Source organism: Microcaecilia unicolor, chromosome 6 (assembly GCF_901765095.1).
Source record: "Microcaecilia unicolor chromosome 6, aMicUni1.1, whole genome shotgun sequence".
Taxonomy (NCBI): domain Eukaryota; kingdom Metazoa; phylum Chordata; class Amphibia; order Gymnophiona; family Siphonopidae; genus Microcaecilia; species Microcaecilia unicolor.
The window spans coordinates 24,976,186-24,989,680 of NC_044036.1; the positions used below are offsets into that span (position 1 = coordinate 24,976,186).

Genomic DNA, 13,495 nt, shown 5'->3' on the forward strand with positions numbered 1-13,495 from the left:
TCAAAACCCATTCCTGAGGTGACAGTAGTATAGGAGCCAGCTCTGTGGGTGCTTGAGCACCCCCAATATTGAGCAATCACCTTGACTGTGACCAGGGAGGGTAATTTCTGTTGGGTTTAGCACCCCCCAATCTTTTTGAAAAGTTGGCTCTTTATGGATATTAGTGCTTACAGTTGCCAAAGCTCAGAATCGGTGTAGTTCAGAAGTGTTTACTTTGCCAAAGCTCCCCTTGGAATTGGTGTAGCTCAGGGGTGTTTACTTTGCTGGCATCACGAAACACATGTAAAAGTATGAATGCGCAATAATGGGGGATCAAACACAGGCAAAACAACAGTGGATCCAATAAAAGTCCTCTCACAATCAGTGTCTTCCTGAACAAGGTCTTTATTGAAATCTACACGATTGACCCGACACGCAGTGGCGTGCACCCGGGGGGGAGTTCTTTCGCCGGGGGGTCGTGCTGCACCCGGGGGGTTGCGCTGTTCCGGGGGGGGGGGGGGGGCGCTGCACCCGGGGGGGCGGGGCGCATCGGCGATCCACCCCGGGTGTCAGCGCCCCTAGGAACGCCACTGCCGACACGAGACGTGTTTCGGCCGTAAAGGCCATGGTGTTTTGTCAGGGGTCTAGTATCTAGTAATTTCTGAAGTATCTGAAGAAAAACATGCCTTGTGGATCAAATGAATAACAGCACATAAACTGCTAAAAGAGATCGTGTACGAAACAGCGCTATGTTACTCTGTCATAAAAAGGAGATTTAAAGAAAGGCTTTATCACAAAAGAACATCTATATATATAAAAAACTCACCCTCAACGTTCTATTGTCTGCTGACGTCACTGAAGCCAGTTCGTATGTTCGAAGCTCTGAAGCCACAAAAATCACAGTCTGTGGGCCCCGCCCTCGCGTCAAATGTTATGACGTTGAGGGCGGAGCAGATTCTCACCTCCAACGATCTACTCAGGCCACAAACTCCGGATTTCCACACTGTAGCTCTGCTCTGCCCTCGCGTCAAAACGCGATGACGTCGAGGGCGGGGCACGAAAACCGCCACCCACACAGAGCTACAACGGAAACAGCAGCGCTGCACGCCATGAACCAGGTAAAACCACGACGAGCCATGCAGCCATGAAACCCTTGCTAGCGCCCGTTTCATTGCGCTCAGAAACAGGCCTTTGTTTACTAGTAAGATATAAAAAGTAAAATAATATAGGCAAGGGATATCACAGTATTTATTTAGCTCACTAACAAATACATTTGACAAATTAAAGCACTAGAAATAATGCTTTTATTAATTGATGCGTTATATTTCCCTATTTATTGTAACATGTGGCAAGTAGTGGGTCACCAGCAGAATAATGAGCTCTCAAAACTGACATTACGGTGCTTCTTTTCAAAGCAGATGGATGCCTCAAAATGCCTAAAACAGAGGTTCCCAAACCCGGTCCTGAAGGCCCCCCCAGCCAGTCAGGTTCTCAGGACATCCACAATGAATATGCACGAGACAGATTTGCATGCAGTGGAGGCAATACATGCAAAATCAGTCTCATGAATATTCATTGTGGATATCCTGAAAAACTGACTGGCTGGGGGGGCCTTCAGGACCGGGTTTGGGAACCACCGGCCTAAAAAAAACATCCAGAATTTGGACGTTTCATACTGTAGTTCATCTAAATAGCAAGGGGGCGTGTTTTGGGCGGGGCTATGGAGGGCCCAAAAGTAGTAACACGGTAACATAGTAGAAGACGGCAGATAAAGACCTGTACGGTTCATTCAGTCTGCCCAACACGACTCATCGCATAAAGTATGATGCGAACTACATATGTCTACTCCAGACAGCCCAAAACACAGCAGCCAGGTTGATATTTGATAAAACACGATTCCAAAGCGCCACACCACTCCGTGAAACACTGCACTGGCTTCCTATCAGAGATCGCGTCACTTTCAAAACCTGCACCTTGGTCCGTAAGATTACCTGCAGTGAAGTCCCAGGTTCCATGATTGACTTGATTAATCTCCCAGTCAGAAATTGTACCAGCTCATCACGGACTTACCTCAGTCTCCACTACCTAAATTGCAAAGGACTAAAATACAAGACAACCCATGTGTCCAACTTCTCTTACATAAGCACACGTCTGTGGAACGCATTGCCACAAGCTGTGAAAACAACCCTCGATCCCCTAAAATTCAGGAAATCATTACAGACTCACCTATTCGGAAAGGCATACCCGACTGACTCAACTTAAATGCCTCAACCCTACAACACTTCACTATCAAAGATCATATTGGACATTATCAAACCCTCCTACCTTTAACCCCATGTGACTGAATCTTATCTTCCCTATACTACCATAACATCTTTTGTACTTGTCCCCTACCGAACTCGGCGAATGCCTTTACGGTATTATGTAAGCCACATTGAGCCTGCAAATAGGTGGGAAAATGTGGGATACAAATGTAACAAATAAATAAATAAATAAATAAAGACGATTTGTCCTTGTTATTTTCAGGGCACAGACCGTAGAAGTCTGCCCAGTTCAACAGCAATTTTAGAAAGGGAAGAAATGTCCATGTCTAAAAATGAAGGACACTTATCTAGACCTGTTTCAGGGGGTCTTTTACTTAGATTCGCTGGCGTTTTTAGCGTGTGTTAAAAATAGGCACACGCTAAACACTAAAGACGCCCATAGGAGTACATTGGCGTCTTTAGCGTTTAGCACGTGCCTACTTTTATTGCGCAATAAAAACGCCAGCGCGCCTTAGCAAAAGACAACTTCAGTTAGGTCCAAGTTACAAAAAAGTGCTGTAATTGAGCAGCCGACCACTGGAAGGATTAAGGCATGACCCTTCCTCAATCCCCCAGTGGTTGCTGTCCCCCTCCCTCTCCCCTGAAAATGAATCTGGAAAGGAAAAGCAGACTCTCTGTCAAGCTCTCTGGCCATTCTGAACATAGCAGTAAGCAGGTTAGAGAAACAGCCTAGTGCAGGGCAGTGGCGTTCCTAGGGGGGCTGACACCCGGGGCGGATCGCCGATGCGCCCCGCCCCCTGGGTGCACCGCCCCCCGGAACAGCGCAACGCCCCCCCCCCCGGGCGAAAGAACCCCCGATCCCCCGCGAAAGAACCCCCCCCCCCCCCGGGTGCCGCGCGCCTGCCGGCTCTTCATCTTCATGCTCCCTCTGCCCCGGAACAGGAAGTAACCTGTTCCGGGGCAGAGGGAGCATGAAAACGAAGAGCCAACAGGCGCGCGGCACCCTCCCAGCGGCGTGCACCCGGGGCGGACCGCCCCACCCCTTGGTACGCCACTGGTGCAGGGTTACCCAACCTTAGCCACAATCCAGTCGAGTTTACAGGATTTCCCCAGAGAATATGCATGAGATATGCTTGCGTGCACTGCCTCCATTGCAGGGGCGCAGCCAGATGGCCAATTTTGGGTGGGCCTTAGTCCAAGGTGAGTGGTGGTACCCCTCTGGTTTACTCCTCTCTCCACCCCCACAAACCCCAAATATTAAATACTCGATCTGGCGGGGATCCCCAAACCCTGCCAGCCGAAGATTTCCACCTCCTCCTCGAGCGGCCAGCACTCTTCCAAATGGCAGCCGGTACCACTTGCCTCAAACTAATGCTGTTGCCAGCAGGCCATGCGTGCTCAGTGCTCTTGCGTGTGCAAAAACTGAGCATGTGCAGAAGGGCCAGTATCAGCGTCAGCTCAGGGCAAGTGCTGCTGGCTGACATTTGGAAAAGCTCTGGCTGCCCAAGGACAGAAAATCTACCACTTCCATGCTTTGGGGACCCCCTCCATCCACACCAAGAATGGCACAATTTTGTGGGTGGGCCCTGGCCCACCCAGGCCCACCTGTGGCGTACCTAGGGGGGGGGGGTGGACCACCCCGGGTGCTAACCAATGGGGGGGGGGTGTTCTACTACCTTCTCTGTTCCGGTGCTCCGCTGCTCCGGCCATCAGTTTCGACTTCCCCTGGGCCCTAACGCTGCACTGGCGCACCTTACACACCTCTGTGGCTCCTCTCTCTCCCTCCGTCTCAATTGAGTCAGAGACGAGTCCCGCCCATCTGACGTCATGACGCCAGCCGCCTTCCTAGTTCGCATTCCTCCCCCTGCGGCACCCTTCAGGCCAGTGCGCCTTAGCCTTCCGCCTTCCTGCTGCAGTAACGTCTCTCGGTGGCTTTGGGTTGTTTAAATTCTCACAATTCCAGGAAGTCCACTACATCTTTGGTGTTGTGTTTGGTCTGGTTGTCGAAGTAGATGTTGCCTATGATAATTACATTGGAAATAAATTCCATGAAGCCGGGGAGAGAGACACTGGCCCTAGGTTTGGAGTGCAGGAGAGAGGGAGAAAGAAGGGTGAAGAACATGGGAAGGGATGGGGATACAGAGCAAATGCTGAACATGGGGGAATAGGGACAGAAACACAGAGGGGAGGTTATGGCTAGGAGAGAGAGGGAGTAAGATGGAATGACAATGAACATGGAGAGAAAAAATTCAAATAGACAGGAGATGAGCGGAAGATGGATATGGATGGGGAACAGAGAGTGGAGAGAGAAAGATGGTGAGAAGGGGGGATGCTGGAATGCATCATATAAAAAGGAGAGAGGGAGGCACATGCTGGATAGAATGGAAAGAAAAGGCAGGCAGTGGATGGAAGGGGCAGAGAAAGCTGGCAGACACCATATGGAAAGGGGGCGAGGGCAGACAGTGGATGGAAAGGGCAGATAAAGCAAACAGACACTGGATGAAAGGGAGAGAGAAAGAGAGCAGATGCTGGATGGAAGGGAGAGACTGAAGAGAAGACAAGGAAAGCAGAAACCAGAGACGACAAAGGTAGAAAAAAAGATTTATTTATTTGCTTTAGAATAAAGTAGTATTGTGGCTGTAATGATAAATAAAAAATGAAAATAAGGTGATCTTTTTGTTGGACTAATTTTAATACATTTTTGGACTAACTTTCAAAGACCAAAACCTCCATCCTTAGGTCAGGACAGGACCGTAACAGCAGTATACTGTACTGACCTGAGGAAGGAGGTTTTGGCCTCTGAAAACTAATTGAAAAATGTATTAGTCCAATAAAATGGTATTATTTTATTTTCTATTTTTTAATTTTATTTCTATTTGTTAATTTGTAAAGTGATGTTGCATTGTATGCTGGATCTGGCCGCTTGGGGTTCAGTTTAATTTTAGTTTGTGGTTACTTATTCTATACTTGGTGAGCATGTATCGATGTTCTATATCTATGAAAAAGACATGGTTTTCTGTTGGCAGAATCATTTTTACTAATGTCTTGGTTTGTTTTACAATGGGTGTATTGATGTTCTAGTGTTCACTGCAGTGTTTAAGATGCTGCCTTTCCTAGGTACACCCATGTTGTGTGACTCGTGGATTATTACTAAAAATAATATTTTCATATGGGGGGGGGGGGGGGGTGTTAAAAAATGATGGGGCCCGGGTGTCAATTATGCTATGTACGCCACTGCTCCACTGTATGCATATAGATCTCATGCATATTTATTGATTAGATACTAAATGAGTAAATATCGTCGGACTTAGTACAACAGTCAATAAAAATACCTCACGTACCAGTCCGTTGTTTTAAAGCAACTTCTTATTGCAAATCTTATTAATATCAATATTAACACAGCAGTTTAAATCATTAATATTTTCAATGTGGATATACCTCCTGCTTATACTGCATACCTGAGACCACAAACTCAATAATCATACATGACATATTCCTGAAAACCCAACCTGGTGAGGGCCAAGGTTGGAAACGCCTGGCCTAGTGGTTAATGCATGTGTACAGTAAACAAAGGAACTCGGGTTCAAATCCCACAGTAACTCTATTTATTTTTTTTTTCCTTGGTGCTCCCCTCCAGGAACAGAAAATGCACATTAAGGTACAATAGGTATTTTTCTGCTCCTAGAGGGCTTAAAATTATTTAAAAAAAAAAGAAAAGAAAAAGTTACAATGGGATTTGAACCTGTGTCCCTGCACTAACCACTAGGCTACTCTCTGTTCTGCAAGGATGTCTGTGTGGTCATTTTAATAAGAAGCTGCCAGACAGATGTCGCTGTGCCTTGTTTTCCCCCCATTTATAACTTAAATGTTTTGGTTTGTAAATTGATTGTTCAGGATGAACGTCTCCAGTGTAAGGACGCCCTTCTCAAGTACTTTCGAACAGGAAATCCGGATGCCTTTCCTGTTTGAAAACTGCTGTGAGATGCACGTGTTTTTTTTTCTAGACGTCACGAACAGGACATCCCGATTTTGACTTGGACGTTCTTTTGAAAATGTTCCTCCATGTGTTAGATTGCATAAGCTAAGACAGAGGAGTAGCGTGATCAACAAGACGTCTTCCAAAAAGCCAAGGAGTCGTATGGGAGGAACGTGCAGTTCAAGCTTCTCCTACTAACCTACAAATGCACTCGATCTGCAGCCCCTCATTACCTCTCCACCCTCATCTCCCCTTACGTTCCTACCCGTAACCTCCGCTCTCAAGACAAATCCCTCCTTTCAGTACCCTTCTCCACCACCGCCAACTCCAGGCTCCGCCCTTTCTGCCTCGCCTCACCCCATGCTTGGAACAAACTCCCTGAACCCATACGCCAGGCCCCCTCCCTGCCCATCTTCAAATCACTGCTCAAAGCCCACCTCTTCAATGTCGCCTTCGGCACCTAACCACCACACCTCTACTCAAGAAATCTAGACTGCACCAACTTGACATTTCATCCTTTAGATTGTAAGCTCCTTTGAGCAGGGACTGTCCTTCTTTGTTAATTTGTACAGCGCTGCGTAACCCTAGTAGCGCTCTAGAAATGTTAAGTAGTAGTAGTAGTTTATTCTATATAAAAAGGTTGGACTCAACACGGCATATGATAATGTTTAAAGCTCACAACTTTCAGAGACAATATGGTTCCTTCCACAGTCTCCCAGAGAAAGTGATCTCAGTAAATAAAGAAAGGAGACCAGAGGATAAGACCAAAAAAACGAGGCAAGTTGATAGTTCCAAGAATCCATCCAGCACTACTGCATTAAAATTACATTAAGAACTGAAGCAAGACATGAATACAAGTCCGAAACCCTCCAAATTAAAAATATGTGCATTCCCCCCCCCCCCCCCCCAAAAAAAAGACATTTGCTTATTTCCGATCTGAGGAAGAAGGGCAACCTTCGAAAGCTAATCAAGAAATGTATTAAGTTATGTCAAATTAAAACGGTATCATCTTATTTTCTTTTCCATGTTTTCTTTTGTTTGATTTCTATTGATAACCAAAAAAAAAAAAAAGCCTTATGAGAGGAGACCTATTTTTTTTCCAAACTCAGCCTTGGGAGGGTTTTTCTTTACCTTGTTTCCAGAGAAGCCAACAAACTCCAGCAATCGCAGAATCCGGGTAGGTAACATGGATAATGTCTGTGAAGAGAACCGAGAGTCACTTGTCATAGTTACAGTTATCAGATTCTGGGGACCATCTAAAGAGGATTCTGGAGAAAATCAATACCATAATTATAACTCCTGTGTCATCTCCTGTAAATGTATGTCTTTCACTCACCCAACCTGCACTCAGATAACCTCAGGCATTAACCATAGAAACCATATGTATGCCAAGGTGATTCGGTTCTGACCTCTCATCCACCTGCCTTGCATTTAAAGCCCACAAAAATCAATGTTTAGCAAGCAATGACCATGCAACATAACGCTCTCTTGCATGTGTACACACAGAACAGAAGCGTTGGCAGGAAAGCTTGTATGACTTTCCCCCCTGTTTACTAAAGCCACACTAGCAGGTGCCACATGGCAATGCCGACACAGCCCATTAGCACACAGCACAGTGGCTTAGTAAACAGGGTGGTTTAATTGGATTAGCTTGCAATTCGCATTCGTTGTTTGTTTACTCAATCAGGACTGACAGGTTCTAGTATTATTTATTGGGATTTATTAACCGCCTTGATAAGATTCACCAGGTTTTCAAGCTCCAGCACATTCGTGCCTCATGAAATTTTATATATCTATGGTGATACAATAAAACCAGCGTGCACAGCAACTGAAAACAGAACAGGGCGCCAGGCAATATGAGACCAACACGGGACAAATGCTTTAGCTTGCGGGGGGGGGGGGATGGGAACCCCCGCCAGCCAAGGTACCTTTGTAGTGGGGGGGGGGGGGGGCGGAAGCAGCCGGTGGGGGGAAGAAGTGGCGGCAAGAAGGCGGTGGCGAGGAGATGGGCCACTATGTGCCCCCCCCACCTTGGGCTCTGGCTCCCCCCTCCCATCAAGGTCTGGCTACGCCCCTGGCAAAAACAGATGGTGATGTGAAGTCCTAGGTGTACACATGCAAGTGAGAATTATGTTCTGTGGTTTATTGCATTTAAAATCTACATCAAAAAAGGGACAGTGCATTCATCGCTGAACTGTTTACTGTTTAAAAATGTCTTATGTTAAATATTTGCCCATGTGCAAACCCTGTATCTGATCACAAGTCACAGAGCTCGGTGTCAGTTTTCAGCTTGTCATGCACATGGTAGAAGAGGTGACTGCTGGACAAACCAGGAAACTGAGGCCTGTGACTCATCAAATGGGCTGGTAAGAAGAAAGCTAATTCTAAAGTCATTTCAAGGAGAGAAGAGCCCATGAAAAAAAATGGTTTGTAACGAAGGGTGATCCAGAGAACCCTGAGCCATAGGAGAAAACTCTGTGGGTGCTATGGATGCTTAAGCACCCTCAATATTGAGAAAATTCCTTGTATGTGTTCAAGAAAGGGTTAGGAAAGTTGGCTCCTATACCCTGGGACTTCCTGTGCTAATGCCAGATTTTGAGACATCTTTCTTGAGTCCTGCTTCAGTACATCTGTCGCATTGACTGTATTGTGCCTAGGTTTTAATGACATGGAGGATTAGCCCAGTGGGCTGGAAACTGGGTTCAATTCCCACTGTGGATCCTTGTGACCCTGGGCAAGTCACTTAACCCTCCATTTCCCCAGGTACAAGAAAAAACCAAAAACCTCCTTACAATGTGAGCCCACTAAGGTCACAGAAAATAGCTACACCCCTGCTCCAAATTCTATAATACTGCACACATCTTTAGTGAACACCTCTGACCTGCCCCTGCCATGGCCACGCCTCTTTTTCAGTTGTGCGCATCTCTATTGAATAGCACTTAGCAACATGCGCGCGTGTAAATCCAAATTGTTGCCAATTAGCACCAATAATTGATTTTTAGCACCCAATTAATGGCACTAAGAGGCTCATTACTTAATTAAATTGAATGCACAAATTGGATGTGCCCATATTTGCACACAGAATTTTAAGCGCTCTTTATAGAATCCCCCTGTATGTGTAGGGTTACCATATGGCTCCAGAAAAAAGAGGACACATTGATCCAGTCCCGGTTTTGCTTCCATTGAAAGCAAAATATGCACCGTCATGTCAAGGCATGTACTTTTATACCGGTTGGCATTTTAAGAGCTCATTTACATTCATGTGTGGCTGTATGTGGCCACATATGCATGTAAATGACCTCTTATAATGCCAACCGGTATAAAAGTACATGCCTTGACATGACGGTGCATATTTTGCCAGACAAGCTGCGTATACGAAAGCTGACGTAGCTTTTTTTTTTTTTTTTTTTAACTGCCGTGGTCCACTGATGCTGGGAGCCTGCTGTTCCCTCTCTGAGGGGAGGGGGCAGCAGATCTTGAAACTCTCTGAACAGAACAAATGAAAAGAAAACTTGCTTCTCTCATGACTGGAGTGCGGAAAGCAATCTGCTCAGAAAAGCGCTCTCTTCAGCGCAAAAGGCGGGAGAAGGGAGACAGCTGAAATACCTGCGGCCCTCATGAAGAGCAGCCCCCCCATCTCCGGGTTCTCGCTCGTACTCCGGAGTTCTCGTCTCTCTTTTGCCGCCCCTGCTTCGTTGCCAGGGGGCAGGACAGGGCAGCGGCAGCACAAGAACTCCTCCTGCAGCTCTCCCTCATTTCAGCCTCCCTCCAGAATTCATATTACTGATGTCTTGCTCCGCGCTTTGAGGATACCAGAGCTTCTGGCAAGGGGAGCCTCAGCCCAGCTGCTGGAGGGCATTGCCAGGCAGTAGCTCTGTAGCAGGTCCTTCTCCTCTTGCAGGAGTGGCAGAGGAGGCGGCTGTGGAGAACTTGCTATGAAGAATTGTCAGGACCGACAGCTCCAGACCTCCCGATAAAATTTACACAGTAAAGGTAGGGGCTGCTTGTGTGCATCGTTTTGCATGCACATTTGTATAGTAAATAGCTTAATATAATACCTTTGCATATGACTTTCATTAGCTGCTACCGTGAGAGGGAAAGAGTTTGCAAAACCCTTTTGTGTATGTCTGGCTGTACTCCATGCTCGCGAAACCGGCTAGAACCAGAGTAAAAACCACGTTGTTGGCTCATTAGGTTTTGTGCATCTGGGCCTCAATCTTGAGCAGCTCTCATATCTCTTGGGCTTGAATTCTAGAAGACCAGCCTCAAAAAGAAAATGCTCTTTTCTTGGTCTCCTCATATTTAATCTCACTAAACAAGCACTGTCCTGTCTAAGCTGGGAGGGGGGTCCTCCAACTGAGTTCCTGCCAGTGGGAGACGGTGCTTCAATATAGTGTTTTCAATTGCTAAGAACAGGCAGGTTTTCCCGCAGAGCTTGCCAGTCCCTCACTATTGAAAATGTGACAGTGAAACAGCACCCCCTACTGGCAGGACTATAGATGGGGGGACTCCCAGTCAACTTAGAGGGAACAGTGTAAACAAGGGAACCATTAATAAGGCATCTTGACAGTGGTGTAGCCAGACAGCCGATTTAGGGTGGGCCCAAGGCCAAAGTGGGTGGGCCAAAATTTTCATTTCCACTCCTCCCCCTACCTGTGCCCCCCCCCCCCCCAAAGTAAACAAAATACCTGTGCGGGCAGGGATCCTCAAGCCCCGCCAGCTTAAGACTTCCTCCCTGCTGAAGAACCTTACCTCTTGGTTGGCTACTGGCAGTGTCCGCGAGCCACAGCTGTCAGCCACTGGCTCTATCCTGGACGTGCTCAATTTTTGCACATGTGCAAATCCTGCCTGCCCTTAATTCTTCTCCCCAGGCTCCGCTTCGCTGCATCGCTCCCTGCATTCTTCTACTCGCCTGTCACGCAGCGCTCCCCTTTGCCGCGTCCATCCGGTCCTCTCTGATGCGCTTCCTGTTAGGACCAGATGGACGCGGTAGGGGGGAGCGCAGCTGCCTGTGTGAATGGCAGCGCTGCGTGACAGGCGAGAAGGATGCAGGGAGCGATGAAGCGATGCAGCGAAGTGTAGCCTGGGGAGAAGAATTAAGGACAGGCAGGCAGGCTATGCTGAACGCTGCCTCCCGGACGGCCATACCCGGCGGAGCCGCGGGAGAAAAGGCAGCGACAGCGTCAGCAAGCAAGGATGTGGATGGGCGGGCCTGGAGGGAAAGTGGCTGGGCCTGGGCCCGTCCAGGCCCACCCGTGGCTACGCCCCTGCCTTAAGAAGGCCACAAAATGGAATTAGGAACATACCACTGAAGCTTATCTTTCAAATAGGAAGGACCAGACTTGGACAAAAGTTACAAATAAGACCCATAAGTTAAAATATTACCCCTAAAAGTCACTGGGAGCCAACAAAGTTCCTCAAGAGCAGGAGTAACGTAAACTCACAATTTTAAGTTTCATCAAAAATCCAGAAGGTTCCATGTAATGGTGTTCAGTTTGCAAAAAGAAGATGAAACATTCAGAACATGTTTGAAAAAAAAAAAAAAAAAGGGAAGTATACCTCGTGATTAGTCCCTTGGATGACCGATTCACTGCTTTATTGCTGTTTTTTTGTAGAAATATAAAGAAAATCCCCAAACCCACAACTTCTCCTAAGCTGCCGACTGTAGAAGACTCAAGGCAGAACTAAAGTCTCTTACACCATTCCAGACCCACAGACATTTTACAAGAATTGCATAGAAGACTCTCAAAGCAACATAAATTGTGAACGTCAATGTTGTAAGGCCAATCTCACGTGCAGGGGCGTAGCCACGGGTGGGCCTGGACGGGCCCAGGCCCAGCCACGTTTGCTCCAGGCCCCGCCCAGCCTCTTCAGCCCGCTCTCCCTGTCCGCGTGGTCTGCTCACTTTTACTGCCCTGAAGCGCCGTTCTCCCTCCAGAAGCACCGGCGATTCCCATAGCCAGACTTCTGCCAGCGCACGTCGTCGGGGCCTCTTCTAAGGCGCGTCCCGCCTACTCTGCAACTTCCTGCGTCCCACCTTTGCGGAAAACAGGAAGTTGCAGAGTAGGCGGGACGCGCCTGAGAAGAGGCTCCGACGACGCGCGCTGGCAGAAGCCTGGCTATGGGAATCGCCGGTGCTTCAAGTCAGTAAAAATGACCAGAACTGACCATGTGCAGGGGCCTGTCGCGGGGGGAGGGAGTAGCGGGTGGAGAGAAAATGTGGCGGCGGCGGGGGGGGGGGGGGGGGGGGGGGGGTGGAAATGCGAGGCCTGTGCCCATCCAGTCCACCTTCAGACCCATCTAAAAATTAAACTCTGGCTACACTACTGCTCACATGCTACTCTGCCTGTGTCCTTTCTTCATGGTAAATTATAAATGGGTGCTATAGGTAGACATCTGCATCTACGGAATAATTAAAAAAGGCATTTCAATAGGGGCGTGGCCATGGGAGGGTCATGGCCACGTCATCAGGGCTGTAGCAACGTACACGCAGCCAGTGCAGTTGCACAGGGACAAAAGAGAGGTGGGGGCTGTAAAACTGTACTCCCTTAGTGGGCATAGGTTGCGGCAGAGAGTGCCTCCTTGCCTCCCTCCTGCCCCTCCCCTCCCCAACACAGTGCAACATTTCCACCTGTCCCTTTCCTACCCCCTCCCCTTCCTAGAATCACCCTCTCCTCAAAACTTCCAGTAGCAAGTAAAAAGAGAGAAAAAGATCATGTTCGGCAAGCACAGCAACGCTCCGCGGAGCCTCCTGCTCAATGGCGTTCCAGGCACTGCTCAGTTCTGCCCCCTTTTATGCGCGTTTCCTGTGGCGTGTATTCGGGACCCAGCAGTGCCTGGAAACCTCCTTGGCCTGGAACTTGCTTGAGCAGGAGCCGCAGCTTGCAGATCGTGATTTTTACCCCCAAAATGGAAGGTTTGATGAAAGGTGGGTTCTGGGGGAGGGGGTAAGAATGGAACAGGTGAAGATGCTGCATTGTATGTTTGGGTGGGGCAGGAGGCATTCTATTTGGGGGAGGGGGCACCATGGTATGCAATTGCACAGGGCATGGTTATAGTTAGCTACGGCCCTGCATAGCCTAAATACTGGCTCTTTTATGGCTACCAGACTAATCAATCCTTAGCACAGTTTTCATTAAGGTCAGGAATATGTCTTGATTCCTGTCAGGAGCTCAAGGTAGATCTTCTATGGTGAAAAGCTGCTTACTGTGGTCACCTAACCCTGCTTATTACAGATGTTGTTCCAGTAAACGAACCTATGTTTCAACGGTTTTTA

At 47.9% G+C, this 13,495-nt stretch overlaps 1 protein-coding gene across 2 annotated transcripts in view; it reads right to left on the reverse strand.

The window, feature by feature from the left end:
- Positions 1-13,495, reverse strand: part of TTC39A (tetratricopeptide repeat domain 39A) — a 209,358-nt gene that overhangs the window by 68,179 nt on the left and 127,684 nt on the right. For both annotated transcript variants that reach the window (XM_030206144.1, XM_030206146.1), the window contains exon 8: positions 7,351-7,416. In XM_030206144.1, the coding sequence (XP_030062004.1) occupies positions 7,351-7,416 (66 nt within the window). The remainder of the gene's footprint in view (positions 1-7,350; positions 7,417-13,495) is intronic.